General features: G+C 33.6%; 2 protein-coding genes across 5 annotated transcripts in view; one reads left to right on the forward strand and one right to left on the reverse strand.

The window, feature by feature from the left end:
• The window catches only part of LOC118184643 (uncharacterized), a 343,022-nt gene that overhangs the window by 92,589 nt on the left and 236,488 nt on the right, over positions 1–13,945 (reverse strand). The gene's annotated exons all lie outside the window — the stretch shown is intronic.
• The window catches only part of LOC118184642 (uncharacterized), a 29,233-nt gene continuing 26,478 nt past the window's right edge, over positions 11,191–13,945 (forward strand). Inside the window, exon 1 of the mRNA XM_035354345.2 lies at positions 11,191–12,627. Coding sequence (XP_035210236.1) covers positions 12,214–12,627 — 414 coding nt within the window. The 5' untranslated portion in view covers positions 11,191–12,213. The remainder of the gene's footprint in view (positions 12,628–13,945) is intronic.

A 13,945-nucleotide genomic window follows, 5' to 3' on the forward strand; every position in this document is an offset into this window, starting at 1 on the left:
CCCTCAATAGTAGGCATACACTGTCCATAGACATTGGCTACTTTCCAAGGCCGAAAGCGGTGGTCAGTTATGGAGGCACCTAATAGGGGGATCACCTTTGCCTCCTATGAAAGGACGGACAAATTACAACCATGCCATTTCCGGGATTCGAACCCGGGCCCTTCGGTACGGTATCAGTGTCACTAAACACTTTCTCGTCTGGGGTGGCAGGAACAATTAAAATTTTTGCAAATTCTCTTCAAACTTTGTCCTTCGTTGCCAATAGTCGGTCCTAAATAATTCGTGCATAAAAAAACTAAGGCTATATCTACCATTAATTCAGTAAGCTAACATGACTGGACTCGTCTAGCGTCAACTTCCATTAGGAAAAGACTTTAGTATCTGGATGAGCGTTCTTTACATTCTGCAAGCAAAATCTTGTGGGACCAGCATACAATGTTATTCGTTATTCATTCGTTTCGACCAATACAGAAATTCATTCACCGTTATTCACGTGAATCGCTTCCTCATTTTCAAGCAGCACATAATGAATAGAATACATTGGTTAGTAAAGTAACAAAGTTTGCCAGTTAAATGCAAAATATACACATAATGCTATTCTTAACAATCTTTTAATGCTTTTCTTCGGCAATAAATGTCTTAGCGCCTAATACCATAAAATAATTTTTTGCTACACCCGCATTTTATACTAAAGCCTAATAAAAATGAAAAAAAAATCTGGAATCTTTCCGATTTTATTATGCGCCGAAAGGAGCATTTTTTATTTTTTAACGTTTTTTGTGGTACCTTGATTTATTATATACATGTTCTTCGCACTTAAACCGTACAATTCAATTCAACAGCAATATTGCAAAATAATTTTAAAATGAGCATAGCTTTAGAATTTCCGATACACAGTCTCGCGGGCTGGAGATAAAAATGTTTTTTTTTTTTTTTTTTTTCCATACAGTGTTGCCATTGCTCGCTTTGAAATCGTTGAGTTTGTTGATCAAAAATTCGCTAAAGTGTTACAAATTAAGAAATCGATAATAAAACAAATTTTAAATACCAAATTCGGGCTTCCAGATGTAAATATTGAGTGGAAGATTACAGTATTGAAAATTTGATGGCTCTAGGTACCTTTGTTTTATCACAACACGAGAAACTTACATACATTTATGCAGATTCTTCATTATTTAATTTCTTTAAATATAATACAGGGCGATAAAATTTCGTGGCAACAATTTAAAAAGTGAACCGATATTTATAATGGATCAACGCAAAATGCCAAAACGGAATTAATAGCCCTTCTAGGCTAACGCCCCTTTTGCTAAAAATTCTGAAAGAACATACGAATGTTAGTCGTCACAACATTTCTTAATTTTAATTTAATTTTATTAGTAAAAGCTTAGTTTTATTAGATGGCAACAGTATGATGAATATTTCTTTATTTTATAAAGAGAAGCAAGGTATTTGAATAATACAGGGCTCTAATTTTGGAGGCAACAATTTGAAAAATGAACCGACCTTTATAGTGAACCAACGCAACAATTTTCAGCATTAATAATTAATATACAATGAGATACATTCGGATGACCTTACAGATCACGTGACTTCCCTGTTCAGAATATTAAATTATGCACATTTTTGTTGCTGTATTTCATTTAAACATTTTCCTGTAATTTCATTAGAAACATATTTCTCATTCAATTAATTCTGTTCTCACTTCGCGGCAAAGCAAAAATACATAAAAACGTAATATATATTTATTAAAAATTGAAAAATATAGAAAAACATGAAACACCAAATGCAGTTAAGACAATTAAAAAAAAAAAAAAAATTTACAATTTTACGCAAAAATCAAGCAATTCGGCAAGCGGGCAAGAAGGTAGATTTTTTGGTGCAGAAAACTGAAATTTTACTTTTGGTCCCATTCGGCGAAAAGACACTGAAAGTGCAGAAACTGACTTAATTCACTTTTCTGCTAAGTTTCAAACGTAAACAGATATGGCTGCTATTAGGCTAAGCCACACTTAGAAAACATTTAAATTGTTCATAATTCTACAACTGTTGCATGCATATTCGCTAAAGACATAAAAACTTTAACCAGTAGATAAGAACAATAAAATTTAATCACTTTTAAGGCAAAAAATGCACAATTTTCCAACATATAAGAATAAAAAGAACTGAGTTCACGGAGACGAGTAACAGAGTGGATATATATATTTATACCCTTTTTGTGCAGCCGATTGCAACCAAAAAGGGAGGTGCACAACTGCATGTTATAGCAGTCCTATATACAAAGTTTAAACGTTCTGAGGCTACTCCCTTTTGAGTTATGCCACATACATACGTACGCACATACGTCAGTACAGAAGTTAAAAAAATCTCTTCTAAATCCATTATAAATCCTTTTTGCAACCCGTTTTGGGGAAAAGAGTCCTTTATTCTGTCCTTAAGTACAGATATCATGCAAAAACATCGTTAAATTGCTTTCGATATAGGTCAAAATGGATATTTCCGTTGAAATATGATTTCCGAAAATTTTTGCGAGCACACTTCATACAAGGATGTAACTAGGAAGTGTCTTCGCACTTCATTCTTTTTAAATATTAATGATTTAGCTAAGGAAAGGCTCCATTTTTGCTATGCAAACAAAAAATCAACAGCTGCTGTGCTTGTTGCTTCGAAAAGGACACCGACCTTTGGCTTGTATTTTGACCATCTTTTTAGATGCTTATTGCTGCTCGGCACGACTTCTTTGCATTTCTATTTACTTACTTATTTTTTTTCGTAAAGTAGATCTTGAACAAACTCTTTTAAAGTAGGTTTCTTGCATTGTTAAATGAAAGTTCCTTTTTAAAAACATATATTTATTATCACATATTCAACTCTGACTACAGTTCATTTGTTCTCCTTAACCTGCATTTGAGAAATTTTGCCCTGAAGCGACTGAATAATACATTACTCAAATTTTGATATCTTCTTTTAAACGCCATTCCTTGAATTCTAAACAAAGTTCTTGATTATTAACAGCTTTTGCTAACCTTTCTTTCGGTCACTTTTGGCACGTGTACATTGTGATATTTTAGATAAATATTTCATACTCACAGCAACGGTTCTGTGTTACTTTGCATGTCGTTCTACAGTTAAATAATTTCAAACAAAGTAAATCCTACTATTTCTACGTGTTTTGGCAGTCATACAAATATTCTAATTGTTGCCTCTAAACTTTCTATTCTATCTAGTGAATACAGCCCCCCTGGAGTCGAAGTAGAGAACTCTACGAAGCTTTTGGCTAGGATCTGTACCTAGGCAGTGTCGGCCACGGAGGTGTACCAATTACGAACCTAGTGGTTCTAAAGGCCTCAGAAAGATCCCTTTTTGGTCGACCCGTGAGTCTGGCACGTGCTAGAGCTCAAGGCTCTAGTAGCCCGGGGTGGCGTCCCAGGTCCTGCCTGAGTATAGGGCCTCGAGTACGCTGGGTAATGTCCCGTGCGACTGGCAGATAGAAAATCATTGACAACGAGCAGCCCGTGTGACTGGCAGGTAGCAAATCATTGACAACGAGCAGCCCGTGTGACGCGCAGGTAGCAAATCATTGACAATGAGCAGCCCGTGTGACTGGCAGGTAGCAAATCATTGACAACGAGCAGCCCATGTGACTGGCAGGTAGCAAATCATTGACAACCATCAGTGTAGCAAAAGTGATGCGTCTCTCTTTCCAGGGTGAGAGATCAGGGCTTGAACCCCTGTGCGTGGTTCGGCGGGTCAAAGGAACTCATAACGTCATTTAATTGACAGAATGAGGAATGTCCATATACTATGTTAGTAAATAGAGTAAAAAAGTGCATATCTCAGAATTATTGTGACTCATGACATAATTCAATCACTAGCAAACCATTAAACGATTTGATAGGAGTTGCATTATGTCACTCAATTATTCAATCAAAATTTGCATGGTTCAAGTTGGTAAACAGTTTTTAAAGATGTGGCTGTAACAACAGCTGCAACAACAGTAAATGTCCAATGACAAGCTTTTATCAATTATTAATATCGACTGTATTACTGTTATTCGACGTTTTCTCTCCGAGACGCTGCTGCTCTGAGAAGAAACAAAAACGATTTCAGTTTTAATATTTCATCATAGACACAAAATGGTCGAGATCTTAGCAAAATGTAAACAAATCAGTGCTTTAAACGAATATGTTTGTGGCTTATCCCAACCGATCAACAGTAACATCAGATCAGGTCTCTGATATTAAAGTAAGCCCTCGAAATCCATCCTGGTAAATTGTCAAGAGTGCTCCTGTAGTTAGCAAGAGCCTTGAAAACCATATAGTTAACACTACGACTTTGATCAGTTCCGCCCCCAAATTTTGAAGGAAGGGACGGGTTCGAAGTCTCCCACCCCTCTTCGATACCGCTGACCTCATGAGAGGAGTTTCGGCTCGCCAAGAGGAGTGCCTCCATGCCGTACAAACGTTATAAGGTATTTTCTTTCTCCTTCCAGAATGCCTTCGTGGTGCATCGAAAGTAAAAAACTCAGCGGGTTTCGAGAGGACCAGGTTCGAGCTTTGGCGAACACATAGCACATTTTTCACATCTCCTGCTTCTAAAAAAACTAATGACTCGGCAAGTGGCACCCGAACTAAAAGGTGGCGGATGATAATTCGTCACCACCAGGATTTGACCACTGAATCCCCTGATCCGCTGTCGCTCTTTAAAAGGGGAAGTATATAAGGTATTTTCTCCCTCCTTCCATCATGCCTTCATGGTGTAACGGTAGCACACGTGTCGTGTATTCGAGAGATGCAAGTTCGAGTCGAAGCGGTGGCATTGCTCCTTTTTCACATCTCATCATTCAAAAGAAAACCTAACAACTCTACAGCTCTATTTATAAAAACATCTACGTCTTTTCCGGGATTCGAGCCTATTTATATAGGCTCGTGGTATATATCCATATGAGCCTATATTTTTCTATGTATATCGCTCGTGGTATATATCCATATGAGATTATATTTTCATATATATATCCATATGGTTCTACAAAAAAACCATAGGAAAAGAGCCCATAGGAAAAATGCTCACAGAATAATGCTCACAGGTATAAATGCTCACAGGAAAAGGAGTCCATACAGAAATATGCCCACATAGAAAAATACTCACATGGAAAAATGCTCACCTAGAAATATGATCACACGGAAAAAAGCTCACATGGAAATAAGCCCACTGATAAATTAAAACGCGTAGAAATATATTAGTCAATAAATAATCAATCGATTTGAACATTGTACGCATACTTAAATTTTAAAAGAAAAATTATTTGACCATTTAAAAAAATTATTGTATTTTACGTTTATGTGAGTATTAATGCTCACATAAACGTTTTCAGATGCGGTATATAAAAGAATGAAAACTATAGTAAAATTTTGCATTGTACTATAAATTCTTTATACCGCTGCTCCTGTACGACATTTTTATTCCTGTAACTGCCAATAGTTAATTTTTGGTTTTTACTCTATTTTTGCATACTTTTGATGTGTATCTATACAAATTGATGTTTGTGTGTAGTTATTTAAGTTTGAAGCCAAAAAATTTCTAGAAGACCACAGTTTCCAATCGAAGTGTGCAATCATTATGAAGCAGCTTTCAAAAAATCTCCTAAAACCACAAATTGTTAGGAAAGCTTTCACAAGATACTAAATTAATTATTTAATTGTAGTCATCCTAGTAGGTGGTTTTTATTTGACGAAAAGAGAAAAGATTTAGCTTATCAACGTTTATTATTAGCTATAGTAAATACATGGCGTACTGAATTAAAAAAAAAAAAAAGAAAAGAAACGAAGAAAGAAAGAAAGAAAATATTAAAACTTAAAAACATTTGGTGATCGCGAATCATGTAAGAAACTATGATGAAATCCATGCTAAAATTAGATATTTACATATATTAGCTAATTTTCAGCACGTTTATGTATTTATAACTTTTTGAAATGTATATTTATATATAACGCGGTATTCTACATAATTTAAATAAAATAATTATTTATGTTTGCTTATTCTTCTAAATGCTTATATTATAAAATGTGTAACTTATATTTGTTATTACTTAATTTTTTAACAATTAAAATTGTAATAATTTCTTACTGTATATTCCGTTTTATTTTCCTTCTCTTCTTTGCTTAATTCAAAACGGCCCATTTATTGATCTTATACAGCAACTGAATCTACACATAAGTTATGCAGTTTTTGATATATACCATAGATGTTTTGTTATATATATATATATATATTTGTTATATATATATATATATATATATAGATGTTTTGTGATATATATATATATATATATATATATATATATATATATATCATATAATTTAAATAATTTTTCTTTGAACAATTCTTTGAACATTCAATCGATGGTCAAATCGATTTATTTTCACTGGGCTTATTTCTAGGTGAGCATTTTTCCATGTGAGTATTTTTCTATGTGGGCATATTTCGGTGTGGGCTTTTTTATCTGTGAGCATTTACACCTGTGAGCATTTTTCCTGTGGGCTTTTTTTCCTGCGAGTATTTTTTCTGTGACCATATATAGGCTTAAGGAATAGCATTATTGTAAATGTGCGCCTCTTATGCATCCAAATAAAATTAGTAAATTAGAAATTAATAGGAAAGTTTGTATCCTTTTAGTAATACAATTTCTGATGAAAGATACTTAATTACGAAATTTCTCACGAAACATTCATGAAATATGATCAATAAATTCTTTTTTAAGCAGTTTGAGTTTCCAAAAAAAGTTCGGATTGTTCAAAATTATCGTACTTCTAACTAGACAGCGGGGATCAAAGAAAACTACTATCCCCCCCAAAAGGGGGAAATAATAAATAAAATAAAATAAATGTCAAATTTTAAAAGTAAAAGTATAGTTCCTTACGAAGCGTAACACCTAAACATCTTTGCTTGTGTAATTTTTTAATAATCTACAGTAGCTATCACGATAATATTAAGAAACTAAAAATCAATAAACTGTAATAAGTTAAGATTGGCCGATAGCTACAGAAAATAAGGCACTTTTTTCCGGTTTTCATGGCAAGAGAAACATTGGAAATGTAAAGCTGTCACATATTGCTGTTGCTCAAGACATTTGAAGACCTTAATAACAAGACAAAAATTTCTCAGATTACTCAAGGAAATGTCTAATATTGAAATATGATACTAATTACATTTTACTTGTACTATTTTACTGAAATATGATACTAATTTATACGAAAAATAAATCAGTAAAAAATACCAGAGAAGATATAAAGGACTCTAAAAAATGACGTAATGTGTAAGGATTGGTGGGAAAAATGCATAATTTCAACTAGTGTGTACTACAAATACTAAAAAGTAATACATATAATACTACAAATATATTGCATAGCTAAAGACTTAAATTACACAGAAGTAGTTTGTATTCAGATTTATTAAGCTTTATAAATGAAATTTCAGCACTAATGTGAGAATTCGTAAATGCGAAAAAGGGGTTTTGCTTTAATTTCTGCTTCCCTCCAGACAAAAAACTAAACTAAAATAAAATAAAATAAAATTTTTAAATCCCGTTCAAAGAGGCGTTAATTTAACATCAGCAATATCGCCAAATAGTTTTAAATTGAGCATATCTGGAAATAAAAAAATTTTTCTGTACAACGTTCCCATTGCTCGCTTTGAAATCATTGAGTTTCTTAATCAAAAATTCGTTAAAGTTTTACAAAATATGAAATCTATAATAAAACAAATTCCAAATTTCAAATCTGGGTTTCCACATGCTCTTATTCGCAGTAGGATTACGTCATTCAAAATGTAGCTCTGTGTACCGTTGTTTTATCACAATGCGAGAAATATACCTACATTTATGCATATTTTCCATTATTTAATTTCTTCAAATATAATGCAGGACTCTAACATTGGGTGGCAACAATGAAAAGTGAAAAGGATATTTAATTTGGTGAGCATATGTTTATTGTTTTCTTGGAAAGACAATTTAAAACAATTTTACACAACAAAATTTGAAACATTAAATAACTTTCACATGAGGTCTATTTTTGGCACCCAATTCAAATGTGAAATGCGCGCAATAATTCTGGACCACACTGTAAACTAAATGTATAGAGAACGATGATAGCTTGATAATATTTATTTTACCAAAAGAAACATTTTCAATTCTGGAACTTTCCAGTAAAGTGCTCGTACAGCTCTTCTCAGTATCACAGAGTACATTCAGTTATTATACTTCAAAACTACTAAGAACGTTAAACACAATGCAATGCACAAGACGTTTAAAGAACGAAGCTTACACGGAGATATCTCAATACTCCGGTTCAACGCTGAACTAAACAACTACTGAAAAAGTGATGATCTCTGCAATCTTACATAGTTTTCCCATCCATGGCCTCCAAGATATCGGCAGTACTTTCCACTTCTCGAAATAACTGGAATGTGTATGGAAGCCGGATACGGTTACAGTTACATATAGGATCAATTACAGTGATTCAAGTTATTCAGTTACAATACCCATTACAGTTATACAGTGACCGGAACAAAAACTTTGCCAAGTAGTCTCCAAGTTTGGCTTTTTTGGCTGACTTATTCGCCAAATTTTGAGACAAAAATTAGTCGCCAAAGCGATCGTTAGTTTGGCAATATCTCGCCAATTTAGCGAGATAGCCGTTTACTCAATGTTAAACAGACTTGCCCCTGTATTCTTATTGTTTCGGAAAAGCATCTTCCCTTTCAAGGATTTCATGTTACATTATACAAAAAATACTATAGTTTCACATATAATTTTACTAAAATTATTTACCGTATGTACAAAATTCGTAACAATATCAAAGCTATCTGCTGTCCTTGATTTTGAAGCCAAAAACAATTGCTATGGAATTCATATGGAGTTTATTTCCACAGCAATTGCTTTTTGCTGTAAGATAAATAATAATAAAAATAAGAAGATAATAAAGATATTTGCAAGTTCATTAAATTAAATTGTTTGGATTAAGACAAGGCACGGGAACGATATTTGCCAAGCAGCCTTTATTGAGGACTTTATAAAAAATTGTTTTCAATTCATGTTATACATTGCAAAAATCTCCGAGCTATCCAGTGAGTTTGAATCTGTCAAAAACCACTGATGACGTCGGCATGGAATTTCCTGGTCAAAATCAATGTACATATTTCATTAGCACTAAAAGTGAAACGAAACAGATATTTTAATTCTGATAATAAGCGTAACGTTAGAAAATAGTATATATAATACTATTAAACAGCAGTAGTCTTAAGAATAAATTAATGGCATTAATTCTTTTCTTACTTGCTTTGGTTGATGCACATTATATAATTCTTCTTAACCCTTTCTTCTTTTAAATTAATACAAAGTATGTAATAAAAGGCGCATTAAACGAGTGTTGCTTCTGGAAAGTACTAACGTAAATCAGTTAATTCATATTCAGATAATTCTCAGGCGTCTTGCATTGACCTATGCTGTGTCAAACGTAAACTGAGAGGAGCCATCTTGACCAAACGGAAATCAGGCAGTTCACAATGCAGCACCACAAATAAAAGCTATATTAAGAATACAAGGCATCGACAATTTTCGGGTAATCATCCGTAATCGCGACAATTTTCGGGTATCATATTTAAACGATAATATCGGTTTTCGCCGCTATCGAATGCAATTCAACGATGTTTTCCCATGAGATTTGTACGGAAGGACAGAATAAAGAACTCTTTTTTCCAAAACGCATCGTAAAAAGGATTTAAAATGGATTCAGAATAGATTTTTTCATGAAGTCTGTGCGTATCTCTCCTAACTCAAAATTGAGTAGCCTCAGAACACTGAAATTTGGTATATAAAACTGCTACAACATGTAATTGTGCACCTCCCTTTTTGGTTGCAATCGGCAGCACCAAAAGTACATATATACACCCACTCTGTTATTTGGCTCCGTGAGTTCGGCATTTTCATTCTTATATGTTGGTAAATTGTGCATTTTTTGTTTCAAAAATGATTGAATTATGTTGGTCTTATATTCCGGTTAAGGTTTTTATGCTTTTAGTTAATCTGCATGCAGTATTGTAGAATTATCAACAATTTAAATGTTTAAGTGCGGGTGAGCCTAATTTTTTTTACCATAGTAGCCATATTTGTTTACATTTGAAACTTAGCAGAATAGTGAATTATTTCAGTTTCTGCACCTTGAGTGTCTTTTTGCCGAGTGGGGCAAAAGTAAACGTTCAGTTTTGTGCACCGAAAAATTTGCCTTCTTGCCCTCTGGCCGATTGCTTGTTTTTGCGTAGAAACTCTAATTTAAATTGTAAAATTGTTTTTTAATTGTGTTAACTGTATATTTTTCTATATTTTTAAATTTTTAACTAAGATATTTTGAGGTTTTATGTGTTTTTGCCGTGCCCCGAAATGAGAGCTGAATTAATTGATTGAAAATCTATCTCTAATGAAATTCGAGGAAATAAGTTTAAATGAAATGCAGCCAAAAATGCGTATAATTTAATATTCTGTACAAAGCGGAGGTCTTGTAATAACCACATCAGATTTTTTAAAACGTATTTCCAGCTATTTGTAGCTAATTTTGTCCCTGTTGCTTTGCACTTGTCCCGGCTCTATATATTCCGCTAAATCATTATTATTATAAATTTTGTATAAATAAAAAATTTATATAATATTTCAACGAATGGTTACTGTAAAGTTACTAATTAGAATTATTATTATAAGGCTTAAATTTTAGCTCGCAAACAGAACTGGTGAATTTCAATAAAAGTTTGCTGTTCTACCATCAGCTGTCATTTCCGCGTAATCTATACTTTCGCCTGGGGTTAATTTATTCACAGCGGCTGCAACGCAATTTAAAACTCTCTCTATTAACTTAATATACAGTCCCTCGTCAATGAACGATGATGGCTAATCATGCACTCTGCGAGTTTTCATTCAGTGCAGAAAGGGGAGGGAGAGGAACCAAGGAAGATACTTTTCAAATCCGACTCGTGCCGGTGAGACGCGAAACGGGGGGGGGCGCAAAAGAATCAGCTTGATGGGGCGGATAACTTCGACCAACTAGACAATGCCCAACTTTGATTCCGGTTTCCTGATTCGCTGAGAGTGGCACGCGCCGCGCGCGCGCTGGCTCTCGATACCTGCCCCCCAGCGCAGAAATCTTTTGTATAAAGTTGGCAGACACGCGCCAGGTACCTCGGAAATCTCTTCACGATCATGTTGTTTATAGCAGTTTTATTGCCGTCTCTTGTTGAAGGTGCAAAGTGTCTTGCTCGAGTGATCTTGGATCTGGACTGCAAATTTTAACTCTTACTCCAGAGTAAAGATTCCTTTAAGTTTAGCTCAATCCAAAGACTTTTATCATTTTGCCAGGATTTTATAGAATTTTCAGAGCATTTTTTTACTTTCTCTGCTGCATCATAAAGCTATGCAAAGTAGCGTACAATGATATTCCAACAGGATTCCTAAGAATTTATACAAGCAGCTGTTTGTTAAAATTTTGTAAAACGTCTTACTCGCATTTTTTAGATTACTCAGTTTTATAACAGAATTACTAACGAGACTTTATACACTTTGTGTTTATGAAAGAAGCTTTCGGAATCTGTCAAACTGTTTTAGCTCATGAGAGAAAGAATTGCTTGTACTTCAACATCTTTAACTAAACTAGCGGTGTATATTTACGAAATCTGTCAACTCATAATTCAAGCATATAATGCTTAAAAGCTGACAGTATATTAGTAATATTTGCTTTTATAGGCTTTAACGAGTTCTGTTGAATTGTAAATTTATGTTTTTTTTTTTTTTTTTTTTTTTTTCTTTCTTCTTGTTGAAAGGCTTTTGCTCACAAAATCGTCTTATCCTAACTTAGTTGCCGTAATTTTTTTATCATTCTTCGTATTTCTGTTCTAGTCTGTAATTCCCGAAATAATTAATTCACTAAGATAAGCGAGCAATAGTTGAAGAAACAAATTTTTTAAAATTCAGTTAGACTGAAAGTACATCTTGTTATATGTAAATCCATGTAAGTACTGATAAGTGTAATTTCATTACATTTGTGTTACAGTTCATAAACTTTTAAAGAATGAAATGCGAAAATGATTGTTAATCACAATTTGCTGTATGGGTAAAATTACTAGTGTCTAAAAGGTTAACCATTTAAAGGGACATTTATTAGAACTCTCCATATGGTGCTAGACATGACCCAATTCTCTTCACAATCTCTTCCATATAATTCCTCCTACCTCTTACCGCACTTTAAAGGAGACAGCCAACTCTCTTCCCCTTGGGAAACTCCTATCCTATCCAATTATGATGATATGACGAGGAGTCAGCACAGCCTAACGGGATCATTCGATGGCCCTGACCCGACGCCTTCTCTGCCGAGCGCGGCGAACGAGTCTGCGGCACCCACCAAGAAGAAGTCTCGGAAAAGTGGTTCGAAGAGCAACTACAAGCATGTTCCACACAGAGAGAAGCCTCCGCATCTTGTAGCCCGACGAAACGCGAGGGAGCGCCGGAGGGTGCAGGCGGTGAACACAGCATTCTCCCGCTTACGTAAATGTGTTCCAGCTGAGAACAGAAACAAGAGGATGTCCAAGGTGAGTAAGGAATTCTATATTCTATCTCTTTCAAGCTTGATATTTAGCTAAGCATTAAATATTTTGCAAGTTTACCTAATCCTTTTCTGTATTAATTTGAGATTTAATTTTTTAGATAATTAGAATTAATTGTTAGAATTATTAAGTTTTAGATAATTATTTTGATTCAAAAAATTTTAATGTAAGTTCTAGAAAGAATTAAAAATATAAGTTCTGTTAAAGAATTAAGAATGTTTTCAGAAACTTTTTTTTATTTTCATCTTTATTTGTTTATTAGTCCAAAATCCCTGGGCTGTTAATTTCGTTTTGGCATTTTTTTGGGTTTCACTATAAACGCCACTATCACTTTTCAAATTGTTGCCACCTGCATAAATGTATGTATTCTGCATAAATATATGTATGTTTCTCGCATTGTGATAAAACGACGGTACCTACAGCCATAAAATTTTGAATAATGTAATCTTCCACTGAATATGGGCATCTGGAAGCCCAAGAATTTGAAATTTGTTTTATTACCGATTTCATATTTTGTAACACTTTAAAGAGTTTTTTATTAATAAACTCAACGATTTCAAAACGAGCAACGGCAGCACTGTACGGTGGAAAAAAAAAAAAACATTTTTATCTCCAGCGCGGGAGACTGTTTATCGGAAATTATAAAGACATTTTTAAAATTATTTTGCGGTATTGCTGTTCAATTGAATTTTATGGTTTAGATGCGAAGAACGTGATATTTAATAAATAAAGCTAACATACAAAACGTTAAAAAAAAAGCCCCTTTGGGCGTAATATAAAATCTGAAAACTTTTTAAAATTTATTTATTTAAAAGTATTTTTTCCAAAATTTCCGTCAAGTTTAGAATTGCATGCTTTTTTGTTCATTTTTCTCCTTCGAGTCCAAATGGTTCAATAAATATTGACTTTATAAAAATTTAATATTTTTTTCTGTGAGTCCTATAGAGTCCCTGCTAATGTAAGTTCGTAAAATATGTATGTATATACGCATGTTTTAATTGATTGTAAACGGGAATTAATTCTTTAATTCATAATCTTTCTTCGCTGAATCGACATTATAGGGAATTTTTTATTTAGAAATCGAGAGAAATAACCAGTAAACACTACAAGCAAATTTTACTTACTGTTTGAATGAAATATTATTTGAAAAGAACTCTCTTTTACAATATTTTCATGTATTTATGAAATTTTGTAATCAAGTCTATATATATTGAGATTACGGCAAAGCACACTAGGGCTATCTTCCTAAGGATATCTTCGTGGAAAACTTCTTAAGAGAAACTGGTTCATATACACGTTACAC

The sequence above is a fragment of the Stegodyphus dumicola genome, chromosome 5, assembly GCF_044657685.1.
Source record: "Stegodyphus dumicola isolate Sdum_Otavi_A_Nest chromosome 5, ASM4465768v1".
Taxonomy (NCBI): domain Eukaryota; kingdom Metazoa; phylum Arthropoda; class Arachnida; order Araneae; family Eresidae; genus Stegodyphus; species Stegodyphus dumicola.